Here is a 16,905-nt window from a genome sequence, read left to right as displayed (position 1 = left end):
ATAATTACATTACAGTATTTCCATGTGGACAATGCTAACTTTTTCTTATATTATAGCTCTATGCCAATATTTACCTATTTAATCCTACAAGTTGAAGACCTCTGGGTTTTGTCATGTTACTTTATATGTTGAGTTTACATATTAGACGATCAAAAGAAACTCTTTTATATTTGGGGTCAAACTAAAGAAAACCCTAACTTTTTGTATTACTTTTACAAGATTTCAACACAGTGTAATTGCACCGAAAAAAATATATAGTAGGCCGATTCTGCCTTTAATTTAAACCAGTTTGTGAAGAGTTAAGATAATTAAAAAATAATATATAATTTTGGCATTCTGTGCATAGTTTTTTGTGCATGTCTGTGACAATAAGAAAGTTCCACAAATTGCTTAGTTAAGTGATGAGCAATTATTTTCAGTAATTTAGCAGTGTGTCCTAATTCCCAGACAAAATGGCTCTGTACCGTTTTATTAAATGATTACTCTTTGGTCCTGGTTTCTCTCCCATGCGAGGGGTTGCAGAGAACACAGCGTTTGTGTGCCTGTATTTGGCGGTGCACAGCTGCTTTGTGTACTGAACGGCTGTTGTCAATCGACATTTCAGAACATTATCTTCCAGTTTCAGTGTTTGGCTGATTATCTGTATTATTGCAAATTACCACTATAATATAGTGTGCTCAGGATGTGGTGTATGTTTATTGTTATCATTATATTCCTTCTGGAGCCATGGAAGCAGGGAAGATTACAAGTTTTGCATTGATTCTATAATATAGTTAGGACTTCGTAATGTTAAATAAAAGCTAATGTACATTATTTTCAGAAATGTTACTTTCTTAACTGCCTACCGTGGAGAACTGCTAATTAGATGTGTATTGTATAGCTCTAGAAATGTGTATGCAACAGTTCTATTTTGTGATTTCAAAGAAGGGATTCAGTAGTACCTCCTTCAGTATATTATTTGTCTATGATGATGATTACAAAGGTAAACCAATGGGTTACCACCTTTTCATTTTCAGATTCCTGGACAGGGGGCGTGACATGGGGAACAAAACCTCAGCAGGGTTACAACCATTTTATTTTCCAATTTCAGGCCCACACATGCCCCTTTATATGTAATCTACTCCACATGCACCTTATTTGCCATCAGACCAATCCACATACCCTTTTGTATAAAAGCCCAGAGGCACATCTTGCCGTTTTATATGTCTCAGAGGGGATGTAGTTATGTTGCCGGCTGCCAGAATCCCGATGTAGAAAGCCCGACTTGGGAGTAAAGATAGGCGTCGAAATACCGATGCCTATCTTTAGCCCGGCGCCGAAGTCCCGACAGCCGGCATCCCAAACGAAGGTAAGCGGGGACAGGTTAGTGTTAGCTGCACAGGGGGGGGGTTAGGTTTAAGGACCCCCCGGGGAGATTAGGGTTAGGCAACCCCCGGGGAGGATTAGGGTTAGGCTAGGGGAAGTGGGGGTTAGGGTTAGGCACCACCGGGGGGAGGTTAGGGTTAGGCATCACCCCGGGAGGGTTAGGTTTAGGGTCCAGGAAGGGGGGCTAGGGTTACGCACCACCGGGGGGAAGTTATGGTTAGCAACCGCTAAAGGGGGGGTATCGGAGGACAGGGGAAGGTTTGGGTACTTACCAGTCCCAGGCGGGATGTAGAACCTTAGGTTTTCCGGCATCGGTATTTCATCCATCCGGCGGCTAATCAGCCACCGGCATTATATACGGATTCCGTCTCAGAGTTCCATCATGTCTCTTTATTTATCTCCTTAGCTAGCAGCAACTTTCTGTAACCTGTGTTTGTTAAGAACCTCAGGTGCACGAAAGGCTCCCGTCTGGGATTACATCTCAGGACAGAGCAGGGGAGGCAGCACAGTGAAGAGGCGGTGGCACGGAGTAGGGGAGCCGGAACAGAGCAGAGAGAGGGCTATCCAATAGGAAATCCATGCATTGCCCGTCTGGAATTGATATCCCTTTGGACTCCGGGCTGTCTGGAGCAATCCTGGACAGGTGATAACCGAAGTACAGTAAATCACAATACTGGAACATCAGTAATAAGTTTTACTGCAAGCTTAAATTTAAAATGCAACCTGAAAACATAACAAAAATGGGTTCTTTACTTCCACCAAGTGTGTCTCTTCACATTCAGCAGATGCTACGGTTTACAGAGAGTGGCGTACAGATGTCTCTGCATAGCAAGACATGTGACCACATGCTTTCGGTGCTGGAGATGTGTGTCCCTAAACCAAAGAATAGGAAGTGCTAATTGTCGGATCTAGTTAAAATAATTTATTCCATATAATTTTGTTACAATCCGATCACACGGCCAGTGGAAAAAATGCACATATATACAATATACAATATATAATTTATTAAAAAAATTATAGAAACCAATGTTGCTAGCAACAAACAATTTGAAGCTGCTATAAATCCAAGTTGAATATTTTGCTAGGATTAATGTTCCACCATATTCTAATCGGCATCTACAGAAATTACCTTCCTTAATAGGTCGCAATGATAATCACATGGGTTAATAATATCAGTCCCAAGCCACAAAGTTTTTTAAATATGCTGGCCATATTAGTTGTTCAAACTTTCATATACAATTGCTCCGTTAACTCCTGTGAGTATAAGCACTCTTCCTATGGGTCACAGTAATTTAAAGCAGGATTAACTTAGTCTAAGACACATAATTGTAATGTTGGTAAATTAGTTACTCTGTGGTCATATAGGCAATTTTGGCCACAATCTGCTCCTGTGTATTAAGTTGTATTCCGTAGTCAGTCTCTGGGGTGTTAGTATTGTTAGAAATAGCAAAGGCGCATAATAATCTTCTTAATGACAATTGACTCCTTGTTGGGGAGACATGTACAGCAATCATGCAAAGCAGTTTCTGGCCTCCAAGTTGTTAGTGGCTTTCAGCCCTGTAGCCTATATGGAGGAGTTAAACAATTCCAAGCCTTGCTTATAATCCCAAAAGACTCTCCCTGTGCTGCGTTCACAAGAAGTGGTATTGACAAACCGGCCAGTAAACCGTTCCCTCTTACGCGTTTCTCTGTCTCCTCTGGTATCAGTGGCTTCCTCAGAAGAGGAGGCAGAGATCATTTGCGCCTTGAAGTGTTTGGATTGTTTGCATAAAATTTGTGTCCCACCTGTCATCAGTAAAAGCAGTGACCATGTGCCTTATTCTTTATATTATAATATAGTATGTTTGTGTATAGTGTGGAATTTTAAGTATATTTATTGAATATGCTATTTTTCTTTCTTTCATAAGCACAAGTCAACCTTACTGCTGTGTGGATTTATATTCTCTACGGACTGGGGAAATGGTGAAATCTATTCAGTTTAAAACGCCAATCTATGACCTGCATTGCAATAAAAGGTAACATTTTTATCTCTTTGGTGTTCAATTATTGATTGCTTGAATAATTCAAATGCTATCAAATTTTATTGATTTCGGGAAGTTTGATCTGGTACAATTCGCACCTCTGCTCCTCTTTCGAATGATGAGCCTTGAATTCGCATTTTCAAAGCTTGTGTATGCTGTTTGCTGTTCTTAATGACATTCAGCAATACAATTAAATACTGTATTAGCCAAAATGGCTACATTTTGTAATATTTTTGATAGTTTTTTAATTTGAACAGTAAACTTGTTTCAACTGGAAGTTTGATGTTCCAATGGAAAACTATCAAAATGCAGTAAAATTTTAGCCATTAACCTCAAACATCATTACACATGTCTGCCTTGCTCGAATCTCAATTTCAGTGCCATATATGACATTATCTAATGATATTAACAATTCCTTAATAAGCATAATATTTATGTCTATTGTTGTATATATTCATAGACCATGTATGCAGAACCGGATTTAGACCTCATGGGGCCCTAGGTAAGATACCGGTTTGGGGCCCTCCTCCCGCAAACAATCCTGTACATATATTACAGTAGGTGTGGCTGGAGCAAGATACACACATCAAATGCTCCAGTGACACCTACTGTAATATATTACAGTAGGTGTAATCAAATATGCACTGGAAATACTAATTTGGAAAACATGAGGCAAAACATCAAATATGACAGATTAATACCACTTGCACGCACACACATTTACGCATACAGTTGTACATTTGGAAATTTTAAGTGAGCGGCCAAGGCCCTCCTTTTGCAAGACTACAAACTAGAAAAGTTAAAAGTAGCCTGATACATTTTGGGGCCTTATAACCTTCAAATGGTGCGCAACCTCGACAGCGTCGGGACCTGTCGGGTGAGCCGTCATCGGCAAGTGCATATACACTTGCCGATGCAGCAGCAGTGGAGCAACGGCGGGAGCCATGGTGCAGTCGGCAGCATGGCCCTCACTAACGACATCCCCTGTTGCCCATGTAGGGCTGACGGAGAATGTCGCTGACGACGAGCAGGAGCGTGCCTCACGGGTACACACTAGACGATGTGCCGAATATGTTGCTCCGAGCCGCCGGATCGGACGACATATCATCTAGTGTGTACCCAGCAAAATAGTGACACAAGACAATTGGAAGTTGTGAGTGTGATGGTAGTAATAATAGGGACTGGGTGGGGGCAGTTGTAGGACACAAAGCATATTAGGAGGTGGCTGGTACTATCTGCTGTCCTGGAAGTAGGATATGCTCTGCCTCATCAGCCTGAAGTCAGTGCGTTCAGGGGTATTATGTGAGCCTGCTTCTCATTCAGACTTTCTGGCTCACCACACAATACAGCTTCCCTCACCGCAAGTGAGCTCAGCTAGAGGCCTCCAGCAGAGTCCCACCAGTGAAGTTACGCCAAGTTTCCACTAAATTATTCTAAGAATCTGACCTGCCCATTGTTAGATGTTAATAATATAGACTACCTTAATTGTAAGAAATATCAAGACGTAAACTTAAGAAATAGTGAGAAGTACACTTATACTGTACTATAATACTGAAAACACCAGTTGCGGGCTGTTACAAGAAGAAGAAAAAAAACAGCTGCAGCCGTGCTTTGGACCCCACTTGGAATGTCACAGGAGAAAACAGGTGAAAGAAGAGTGTAGGTGTGTTTATGGGGGACTGGCCACCGGCCCCTTGGAACCCGAAAGGCCCTAGGCGGGAGCCTGGGTTGCCTAGTGGTAAATCCGCCCCTGCATGTATGAATGGAATGCAAATTCCAGTAGCATTAAATGGCAAGGGAAGAGACCGGAGGTTGGATACAGTGCTGCAAAAAACCTAAAGGCAGGAGTGAGAGGTGGTGATCAGGGGGGAGGAGTGAAGACAGTCCATGGCTGAATGGAGTGGGCGCAAGGAAGTGTGAGAAAGAGAATGGTGTAATCGAGGATGACAGCAGCCAGCAAGCTTGTTATTTTGATGCTATTCATGATGCGAAACCCCCCAGCACCTCCCACTTCTACCTCTCCTCTGGGATTTACAAGTACATACATTTTATAACCTCAAACACACACCCACACACACACACACTTCACAATATTTAAGTTGAGAAATAGAGATAAAATTAGCAATGTGGTTAAAAGGGATATATGTTAATCTTCTGCCCACAACTATCATAAAGCAGACCCTGCTTCCTTTCTGCAGGACTTCACAGAGATGCTGGGGTGCTATTAGTGTAACATTTGGTTTCTATACCAAAGTCAGCAGTAAGGAGCACTAGGTCTTAGGATTTAAAGCTGCCCATAGTTCAAACTCTCAAACCCACTACAAACTCTTAAATATTCATCACAGATAAGCTCATTTGAACTTTCTAGGTCCATGACATAGAAATATAGAATTTGACGACAGATAAGAACCACTTGGCCCATCTAGTCTGCTCCTTTTCATTTATCCTTTTGGCAACTTCAACCCTATTTGCTCCTTACGTCTCTCTTAAGGATATTCTTATGCCTATCCCAAGCGTGTTTAAATTGTTCCACCGTCTTAGCTTCAACCACATCTGATTGGAGGCTATTCCACTTATCCACTACCCTTTCTGTGAAGTAATTTTCCCTCAAATTTCCTCTGAGCCTACCACACTCCAGTCTCAGGACTATGTGATTCTACTTACGGTCTCAAGCAAGAATCTCAGAATTATTGATTTGCATATTTTTCAATTCATGTTAGTAGACATGACTACGTTTTCGCAGTGAATGCTGTAGTATTACGTATTGTGAATTATGGGAGTTGTAGTTAAATCTCCTACTGGAGAGCCAAAACTGGCAGCTTTTGTTTTAATACTAATTAGATTCCTACCTCCCAGAAATACCCCTGAAAGGGATGCGGTTAATATCTCTCCGATCGGGATGACGGCTGCCGGAATCCCGATCACCAAGAGAAGACCGGTGATGGAATGCCGACAGCACTGCGGATACTGACGCCAGAATCCCGGCAGCCAGCATCCCGATCGTAAGGACACAGAAGAGGTAAGCAGTAGCCTTGTGGGGGGTTAGGTTTAGGCACCCCCAGGGGGACTTAGGGTGGCTGTGGGGAGGGGGGTTAGGGTTAGGCACCACCGGGGGTAGATTAGGCCCCCCCCGGGACTGTTAAGGTTAGGCACCACCAAGGGAGGGTTTGGGTTAGGGGTGGAAGACAGGGGTAGGGTTAGACTACTTACCTTCTCCTGTCGGGATCTCTCCTCATCAGGATTCTGCTTTCGGTATTTCACCCGGCGGCTATTAAGCTACTGGGATATAATACCCTCCGTTTTGGACAGACTTCTATGTAAAATGTATAAATGCATATGATATCAAATTATTAGCCATTGATTCAGACTGTCATATTGACAGCAATTTCCCAAGCCTAAATTAAATGAAGCTGTTGTTTATTTTTTTTAGTAAGAGTATCTTGCCTAATTTCTGTACTTTGTCAAGCAGAAATGTGACTTTGATTTTCTAAAATATTGGTCAACAGGAGAAAATATGTTTTCTTATTCATGTCATGTTTCCGAGTTCTGTTTGTACAGTACTGTAAACATGTAACTCAAGAGCATGAAATTTGATAATGAGAGCAAAGTGGGGAGAGAAACCTCATATTGTCTTGATGTGGATTTTTGTTTATTTCTAAACAAAATCTCAAAGAATCAGAGTAAATGTTTGCCAAAGCTCGATAAAGCCTGTATGTGCGTTTCAGCTCTGCACAACTAATCTCTTTAAGTAAAGAGTGTCAATATTAATTTGTCTCCACATCAATAATCATTATTAATACCAACAATTGGTACATTTTGTTGTCCTTATACAGTATGTAGTCCTTCACCAGCTGTTGGCATACAAACAGATATTGCTTAGTGATTGTTCAGCAACAGATATTAAGGGGTAATGCTAGCTGATGTTGTTTCGTCAGCTGCTAATCCACAGTTTGGCTACACCTATTGTAGTAAACGAGGGAATGGGGAATTTGGGAAAAGGGGAACGCAGCACAGGAAGTAATGGGTGTAATCATGTATATTTAACAAAGGTGCTCCCAAAGAGTTAGGTGTCAATAAGCGAAAAGAAGAAGAGAAAAAAAGGATAACTCCCATGGAAGGGGCACACTTTGTCACAATATACAGCAATTTTAAATTAACTTTTATTATTAAACATCTAAAATTTGAAATGAGATAGGGCAAAATGTGTTCGGCAGAATTAATTTAGACGATTTAATACATATATACAGTAGTGGAATTAATTTTTGACACTTTTTTAATAAAACAATGTTTTATTTGATATCATTTATGCAGAAAATTCATATTCTGCTATACCAAATCAATACTTTAATGTGGTTATTTTAATATATGATGTTTCTACTTAATATTTTAACATGATTTGGAGAGATAGAGTGGGAGAAAGAAAAGGGAGAGAGAGAGAAGGTTTTGTAATACACTTACCAGCCACTGTCAGTGGTGAAGATGTAGGCTGTCACCAGTCACAGCAGGCAGTATGTTGATAGGATCCGGGAGCAGGTCCCACAAAGCATCCATGCAGGCTCATGTGCTTTGTTCAGCACTCAATTCATCCAGACTGTGGCAGCCTTTACAATCAATCCCCAAAGCTAGTTGCAGCTCTGGTCAAAGTGTGAATAGCGACTAAAATGTCTCTGAATACCTCAAAATGTGTTGACTGGTTGCCTGGGAAGAGAGGCAAAGCCATGACGCTTCGTGAGGAAGGGTATACTTACGAAGAAATTGCAAAGAGGTTGGGCGGCGGGGCAACAAAGTCATGTGTAAGGAATCTCTGTATAAGGGTTGCGAGCAGTGGATCGACCAAATTGGCTGCAAGAATTGGGAGAAAGCCCATGCTTACAAAACAAGATGAGCGCAGAATCAGTTGCCTGGCCCTGCAGGACCGTCGAAGGTCTGCAAAAGCCATCAACAACATAATGAAAACATCTGTTGTCCAAGTTTGTGACTGAACCATACGAAAAAAACTTTGTGACAATGGTTTGTGAGCTAGGATCCCGAGAAAGAAGCCGTATCTAAAAAAGAAACAGAGGCAGAAACATATAGATTGGGCTCTGGCACACAAGGAGTAGACAGAAGAAGACTGGGACAAGATTATTTGTAGCGACAAGACCAAAATCAGCATCTTTGGGAGTGATGGAGTGAAATTTGTTCGGCATCGGCCTGGGGAAGATCTTTTGCCCGAGTGCACCACGGCAACTATAAAGCACCCAGTGAGTGTGATGGTGTGGGGCAGCATGGCCAGCCATTGTGTGGGACATTTGGCTGTTGTCGATGGCAATATCAATGAAAAAAGTATCAAGAAGCAGTGCTGGAGGCGAAACTGTTGCCCACAATCGAGGATTTTTTGAAATTGACCCACAGAAGTGTATCTTTCAGCAGGATGGAGTGCCATGCCACACCGCCAACAGTTTCATGAAGTGGTCCGGGGATCACCAAATCACTGTCTTTCCTTGGCCAGGAAATAGTCCGGATTTAAATCTGATAGAATATATTTGGTCAAGGTTTAAAGTGATGGTATTACGAAAAAATCCAAGTAACAAGAGAGAGCTGATCGAACTCATAATCCAGGCCTGGTACCACGTGATTTCACCTGAAGATCTGGGACGTCTGGTTCACTCGATGCCTCGACTAATCAAAGCTGTTCTTAACAGAGGATATCCAATAAAATATTAATTTTGTATATTGCTAAACTTGCATATTTTTTTTCCATAATAAAAACATAACTGTAAAACTGTGGTTTTACGGAATTTTTCACTGGAAATTTGACAAATTACAATTTAAAAATAAATAGTAATGATTATACTCACATATCCTTCGATTGGAATATAAATAAGTGATTATAATGTAAAAATAATGACTAAATGCAAAATGTTAAAAATTTTCTAAAAGTGTACAGAATTAATTCCACTAGTGTAGAAATCCTTGAAAAACAAAAAATTCAAGATTAGTATACCTCATAGAACCATAGGAAATGATGCATAGTGCCCATGGAGTGAACCTATAACCTGTAGAAAATATTGTTCCCTAGCAATAACACTGTATGATGCTGGGAAAATGTTCACACACTCTCTATATGAGACTAGCAATAAGATGCATGTGACAAATTACCATTGATATTGTATGTTGTCAAGGAAAAACAGCAGCAGTAAATGTAAAAGTGAACGTGCAAATAAATATATATATTTCATATAAGCAACATTGTTGCAAAAAATAAGAAAAACAAAAATAATTGCTGAGCTACAAATAAATCATTCATTATTTCTTCCTAAGGTGTTAAGTCTAAAGTGCTCTGTGAAAAAAATAATAAGTCAAAAAGCATAGGAGAATAATACTAATTCACATTACACCACACAGTAGTGTCCGTTATTCAGAGTACACCACACTGTAGTGTTTCCGTAATTCACATTACAGCATACAGTAGTACTCCTTACACACGTTACACCACAATAGAGCCCCTTACACATGTTACACCACAATAGAGCCCCTTATACACTTTACACCATAGTAGAGCCACTTAAACATGTTACATCACAGTAGAGCCACCTTTTACAAATTATGCCATGGTAGAGCCCTTTACACATGTTACACCACAGTAGAGCCGCTTATACACAGTAAGCCACAGTAGAGCCCCTTATACACTTTGCAGATGTATGAAGCTCTGGGAAGTGATAAAGTGAAGAGTGATAAACTACCAACCAATCAGCTCCCAACTGTCATTTTTCAAACACAGCCTGTAACATGACATTTGGGAGCTGAGTGTCTGGTCATTTATCACTCTGCATTTTATCACTATCCAGAGCTTCATACATCTGCCTATGCCATGGTAGAGACACTGCAGGAGACGGGGAGGGGGTGGAGCGCACAGCGAAGGCAGCTGCATCGCTGCCCGCTGTAATATATATTGGCAGCGGTGCGTCCGGCTGAGAGGAAGCTGAGTGCACCGCTCCTATTATTCATGCAGTGGACGGTAGATGGTCAGTGGCGGTGGCGCATACACGGGTGGATTGCAGCATACTCATAACAGTCTATATGCTGGGAAATGTTGTTCTCCATGTTAAAACACTTAAATATGAACACTGCCCCCTCAACTGAAAACCCTCCTACTAACAAATCTTAAGCTGCGTGTCCATTAGACGATATAATGAACGATAACGATATTGTTCATTATGTTGTCAACGTCCAGCGATACGCACTCCCTCTGGTTTTTGACTACGTCGCTCATTACCCAAACCTGCTGTCCAACCTGATGATACTGTCAGGTTGTGCAGGTTTGGGGATGAGGGAGGGTGCCGGCACTGAACGATATCGTGAATGAGTGCTCAATGTCATTAAGGACATTGAACACAGCACTGCCAGGGACACACTACACTATATCGTTCATGGAGCGAATCGTATAGCCAATATGCGCCATAACATTCCTTCACACGTCCACAGCCTCCGCCCCCTCCCCACTGACAAGTCTCTCACACAGCTCCCACACACACTTACAGCACACATACACAAATCCCTCCACCACAAATCCCCTTGCTCACCATGGTGTCTCAGCAGACGGCAGGATCCGGCTCGCAGCACAGAAGATCAACCCAGGGACTGTCACACAGCAGCAGCCACCAGGTCTTCTCTTCTCTCCTCAGGGGCTCATTTATTTATTATCCATATGTTATATCTATTTAGTGTGTATATATTAATAAAAAGCTACATTCCATACTGTGCTCCCCTTCCCCTAGCTTCATTATCACAGGGCTCCCCTTCCCCTAGCTTCATTATCACAGGGCTCCCCTTCCCCTAGCTTCATTATCACTGTGCTCCCCTTCCCCTAGCTTCATTATTACAGGGCTCCCCTTCCCCTAGCTCCATTAACACAGAGCTCCCCGTCGCATTTCCAGTTTTTCCACATCACACAGAGAGCTCCCTCCCCTATCCCCATCCCTCACAGGGCTCCTCTTCCACCTTGTGTTCCCATTCCCCTCGTCCTAATACTACAGCACTGCATAAAATAACCCCACCCCCTCACTGTACTGCCGTGGTTCCCCCTCACTGTACTGCCCTTATTTACTTTCACTTCATTCACGGGCTGGTAGTTGCTGCTGCTGGGAGAGGCTGAGCACTGAGTTGGGGGCGGGGCTGCTTGATGATGACTCTTCATGTCACTGACTGAGAGATCCGAGGAGTCATCAAGTAGCCCCACCCCAGTGCAAGTCTCAGCCTCACCAGTGGAGTGTCCTATTAAAGACATGCTGGTGCCGGGCAGTTCCGGGAGGCTAATGGCGGCGCATCCGCGGCGAACAAGGATAGCAGCTATAGAGGGCTATCACCCCCTCCCTCTCCTGGATACACCACTGCCTCTTGCTGCCACAGTCTCTGAAGGAACCACCGCTCACATGTCCTCTTTGCAGCGGCACTCAGGGGCGACCCTGGGGGAGGGGAGCAGCACAGCCCCTTCTCACACACACTTTCTAGCCGCGGCAGGAACCTTTCCTTCGTCGAAGTCCTATGCGTGGCTGATAGCAGGGAGCATTCATTACTTGCGGGCCACGCTCTATGTGCCAGCGTAGTCAGATACAGTCTTCTTTTTTTATATATTAGGACCGACTGAGCGGCGCCCTCTAGGGGCCGGCGCTCCGGGCGACGGCCCTGTTAGCCCGCCCCTAGAGCCATCACTGGTTATAGGCTCACTCCATGGGTACTATGCATCATTTTCTATGGTTTTATGAGGTATACTAATCTTGGATTTTCTGTTTTTCAAGGATTTGTATATATGTATTAAATATTCTAAATACATTATATATATATATATATGTATATATATATATATATTTGTATTTATTTTTTTCCCTTTTTTACATTTTGCCCTATCTCATTTCAAATTTTATATGTTTAATAATAAAAGTTAATTTTTAATTATATTGTGACAAAATTGTGCCCCTTCCATGGGAGTTATCCTTTTTTTCTCTTCTTTTTGCTTATCTACACCTATTGTAGTCTGATTATGATAAAAATGAGTGTAGTATTTTTAAAATAAACCTGCATATTTAAATTTTTGTGCCCTTAGACTAAGATTTGTGATAAATGCTGCAAGTAAATGTGAATGATTAGGGACAGAGGGCCTGAGTCAGAGATGGACACAAGCGGCTGTGCTGTGCAATTACATTCATCTCAAATGCAGAAGAAGGTGTTTTTAGGAAACACACCTCCTGCTGCATCTGCATGATCCCAGTGCTGCGACCGACGTCGCAGCCTGGGATCACCATTTGGCCAGACTGCTGTAGCTGATCAGGTCCTCATGACTTGCGAGGCCAGGAAGTATGTGTCCATGGACGCAGACCCTGTCCTCAGCACTCAAGAAAACAGTTGCAGCACGCCCTCGTTTCTGGGAACGCAGACCATCCCCGCACTGTCCCCAAACACTTATGTCTGTGAATCAAGCAGAGGCTTGGGGGAACTCTGGGCCTGATTCAGACCCGCTCGCAAGCGCTATGCACTCGCAAGTGGGTCGATTGTTAGGCAGTGCACATGCGCGGCGTGCGTGTGCACGAGCCCCGGAGCGAGCGAGACATCACTCGCTCGGGTGCTCGCATCCAAAAGGGGCGGCTGTCGATGTTGATCGACATCTCGCCCCGTTTGGTAGGCGGGTCGGGGGGGTGGCTTGCCAAATGGAGGCGTTCCCAAAGGAACGCCTGCCGTTTGGGGGCGGCCCCACTAACATCACGAGTGATGTCAGTGGTGAACTTCCGGCTCTATTAGAGCCAGAAGCTCACTGGGGCTTGCGGGAATGAGACCCTACTACAAGAGTCTCGTCACAAGCCCGATGGTCGCGACCATCGCGACCATCACCTGGACGCTCGCAAAAGCTGTGGGTGGTCACCCATAGCTATGCGAGCGGCCAGGAGGCCGGATTTAAAAAAACATGCGGCCACCCTGATTCAGAGCGAGCGCACGCTTTTTGCGTGCGGATCTGAATCAGGTCCTCTGTGCGGTATCGCAGGACCCGTTCTACACATATGCAGAACGGGTCCTGCGCACGAGCTTAGTAGAATACATCGGAGATGTGCCCTAACCATTGGGTTAGCGTACATTTCTGAATCAGGCCCAGAGTCTCCATAAAAAATGTAAAATAATTTTTTGCCATAGTAGCAGCCTTTAAGATCTGCAATCTATGGGTCATCTGCATAAACAAGCATTGTACTGTATGTTTTTTGTAAGGCGTCAATATATCTTGTTTTCCTCCCCAATGGAACTATAAATAGGCAGTGAGTAAAGACGTGTGCTGTTGCAGTGTAGGATCCAGGTTGTAATGTTTTTCTCTTTAAACTTTTAACACTCCTGGACAGTGGGCCTGATTCAGAGCTGAATGCTCTGACCAGAGCGCTCGCTCTGAATCAGGGCCCTCCTAACCACCCACAGCTATAGCGAGCGTCCATGATGATGGTCGCGATGGTCTTGACCATCGCGACCATCGGGCTTGCGACGGAGACCCTGCGGTAGGGTCTCACTGCCACAAGCCCTGGAGTGATTTTGGCTCTATCAGAGCCAAAATCACTCCCACTGACATCACTAGTGATGTCAGTGGGGCCGGCTTCAGACGGTAGGCGTTCCCATTGGAACGCCTCCGTCTGGCAGGCACGCCCACCAAAGGGGGAGTGCTGTCAATCAACATCGACAGCACACCCCCTTTGGTGCGAGACCCGGAGCGACAGCTTGGCTGTCGCAGTCCGGGTCTCGCGCATGCGCATGACGGAGCTCCCTCCGTCGTGCGCATGTGCAGTGGGGAACATCGACCCGCTTGCGAGCGTATTGCCGCTCGCGAGCGGGTTTGAATGACCCCCAGTGTTCTTAAGTACCTGCTGCAAATGGAATGGGTATGAAGTTCCGGCAGCTGAATAGCCGCCGTTTCATAGCCCAACGCCGGCAAACCGAATGGAGAAGATCCCGAGAGGGCAAGTGAGTACCCTATCCATACCCCTCCCCCCCCTAACCCTGACCCCCCTTAGTGGTGCCTAACCCTAACCCCACCCTAGTTGTTATTATTATTATTATTATTATTATCATCATCATTTATTTATATGGCGCTACAAGTGTTCTGCAGCGCCTTACAAAGTACATAACCAAAAAAGTGACTTACAGTACAATACAATACAATGCAACGCAGGACAAGGATAATATACATTGATACATTGGTGACCATAACACCCAAATAAGCAACAGAGCATAAGCAACCAAGTGTTAGGTGTCCTAGTAGTGGGTAAGAAGTAGATGAAAATAAAGTAAGGAGAAGCAAAAGAGGGTAGAGAGCCCTGCTTACATTCTCAAGGGTAGGGCAGACATACAGGCATGATAGAGATGGGGAAGACAGGGAGGAGGGAGCATGTAGCAGCAAGTTAGGATGAGAGCTGGAAAGCATTGATGAAGTAGTGAGTCTTAAGAGCCCGTTTGAAGGATTGTAAAGAGGTGGAGAGTCTGATGGGGAGAGTGAGAGGGTTCCAAGGTGGGGAGCAGCACAGGCAAAGTCTTGGAAGCGGGAGTGGGAGGAAGTAATCAGTTGGTAGGAGAGGCGGGGTGCATTTGTTGAACAAAGAGGGCGGACAGGAGAGTGAAAGAATATGAGGTCAGTGATGTAAATGGGAGAGGAGTGTGTGAGCAAGTAATCCAATCTGGAGATGACCAGTGAGTGTATTAGGGTCTTAGTAGCATCCTGGGTGAGAAAGGGTCTGATCCTGGAAATATTTTTGAGATGGAAACGACAGTACTGTGAGAGGTTCTGGATATGTCTTTTGAAGGAGAAGGATGAGTCCAGGGTAACTCCAAGACAGCGTACTTTGGGGCTAGAGAAGATAGTTGTGCCATCAATTGATAAAGAAATAGTGGGAAGTGAGGTTATGTGGGAGGGTGGGAAGATGATCATCTCAGTCTTGGACATATTAAGTTTAAGAAGTCGCTGGGACATCCAGGAAGAGATAGCAGAGAGACAGTGCCTAACCCCAACCTCTCCCCGGGGGTGCCTTACCCTAAACTCCCCTTACTGCACCTTAAACCTAATCCTACCAGGGAGGTGCCTAACCCTCCCCCCTAAGGGTCCCTAACCCTAACCTCCCCCCCCAAAAAAAAGCCTAACCCCAACCACGCTATGCCCCCTACACCTAAACCCCCCCCCCCCCTGCGCAGCTAACGCTAAGGGCACCCCGGACACCTCGTTCGATCTGGTATCCTTCGGCGTTCCGACATCAGGATTAAGATTGGCGTCAGTATGTCGACGTCTACTGTATCTTATGTCCCTTTTCGGGATTCGGATGGTGGTATTGAGACCGGCAAACACCTTATGGGCCCAGGACAACAATGAAAATCAGATGATTGAGTCAATAACATGTTAGGTGCAACTCCCTGAATTGCACAGAGATCAGTCTGACAATCCAGAATTCCCACTTGCCATGGCAGTGTAGGTACAATTACATGGAACACACATGGAAATATAAACGTAAGTCCAGGCCTATTGCACACCCAGATGATTGAATCAAAGATAATCACAAAAAGCCCAAAGATCCATTTAGCCTGGCCTAGATGATGATCACATTTTGCACATATACAAATGTGAAACTTCAACAGAAATGTAGGAGAATCTACAAAGAATACATGAAGCGGCAAATCTCAAAATGTTTTTAAATTTTCTGATTATGGGTAAGCAAATGGTGGACATAAGGAGCACCTTAAAAATGGTTCTGGCACTTACATTGTAACTGGAGAAATTAAACAAAGCTTCCATGGATCGGCATTGGTGGTCTCCCAGACATGCCTGTGACCACAATTGTTTGACGAAATGAACAGCTCTTGTTAGAATATGTGAAAGTCAGACTTGTAGATCAGTACAAGCAGAAAACAGGGAGCGTAGGCAATGACAATGAGCAGAATCTGCATTCAAAATACAGGCTTTTGGTAAGAACATGTACAGATGTGTCCTCATACATCTAGCCTCAATACACCATCCAATTGAGACTAAGGGGGCAGTTCAATTAGGTGTGAAAAGTCGCTATCCAATTCTCAAAGTGTTGACACGAGCGAAAACTCCATAGACAGAAACTGGTGAAAAAGTTTCACCATCTCCGAGCAGGTGAAAAAATCGGAAGCGCACATAGCGAAAATACGTGAAAAGATTGCACCAAAACTGGCGAGTAGGGCAAAAACTTCTCCGGTGATAAGTTTTCGTTTTACCGCTGCTTTTTGAATACCGCCCTTAGGGGTATATTTACTAAAGTGCAGGTTTTTAGAAGTGGAGATGTTGCCCATAGTAACCAATCAGATACTACCTATTATCTTCTAGAAGGCGCTAGATGTTAAGTAGAATCTGAATGGTTGCTGTGAGCAATATCTCCACTTCTGTTATTGTAGTAACAGCAAGTTTCTGGGCTGCTTATAATTACATGTTAAACCCAGTTGGTATCCTCACTCACCAGTAGCTATGTATGTTGGAATAGGTTATATATGGGTTATAATT

General features: G+C 43.8%; 1 protein-coding gene across 6 annotated transcripts in view; it reads left to right on the top strand.

The window, feature by feature from the left end:
• The window catches only part of BCAS3 (BCAS3 microtubule associated cell migration factor), a 1,455,708-nt gene that overhangs the window by 242,372 nt on the left and 1,196,431 nt on the right, over positions 1 to 16,905 (top strand). For 5 of the 6 annotated variants that reach the window (XM_088446353.1, XM_088446352.1, XM_088446354.1 and 2 more), the window contains exon 8: positions 3,273 to 3,380. In XM_088446353.1, coding sequence (XP_088302479.1) covers positions 3,273 to 3,380 — 108 coding nt within the window. Of the gene's footprint in view, positions 1 to 1,931; positions 2,009 to 3,272; positions 3,381 to 16,905 lie in introns of those variants that run through there. The other variant, XM_088446357.1, reaches the window with a different exon arrangement.

This window comes from Taudactylus pleione, unplaced genomic scaffold (assembly GCF_031769625.1).
Source record: "Taudactylus pleione unplaced genomic scaffold, aTauple2 ptg000397bl, whole genome shotgun sequence".
Lineage (NCBI taxonomy): Eukaryota > Metazoa > Chordata > Amphibia > Anura > Myobatrachidae > Taudactylus > Taudactylus pleione.
Note: the sequence above shows the minus strand (reverse complement) of the source record. Positions and strands in the feature narration are given on the sequence as shown.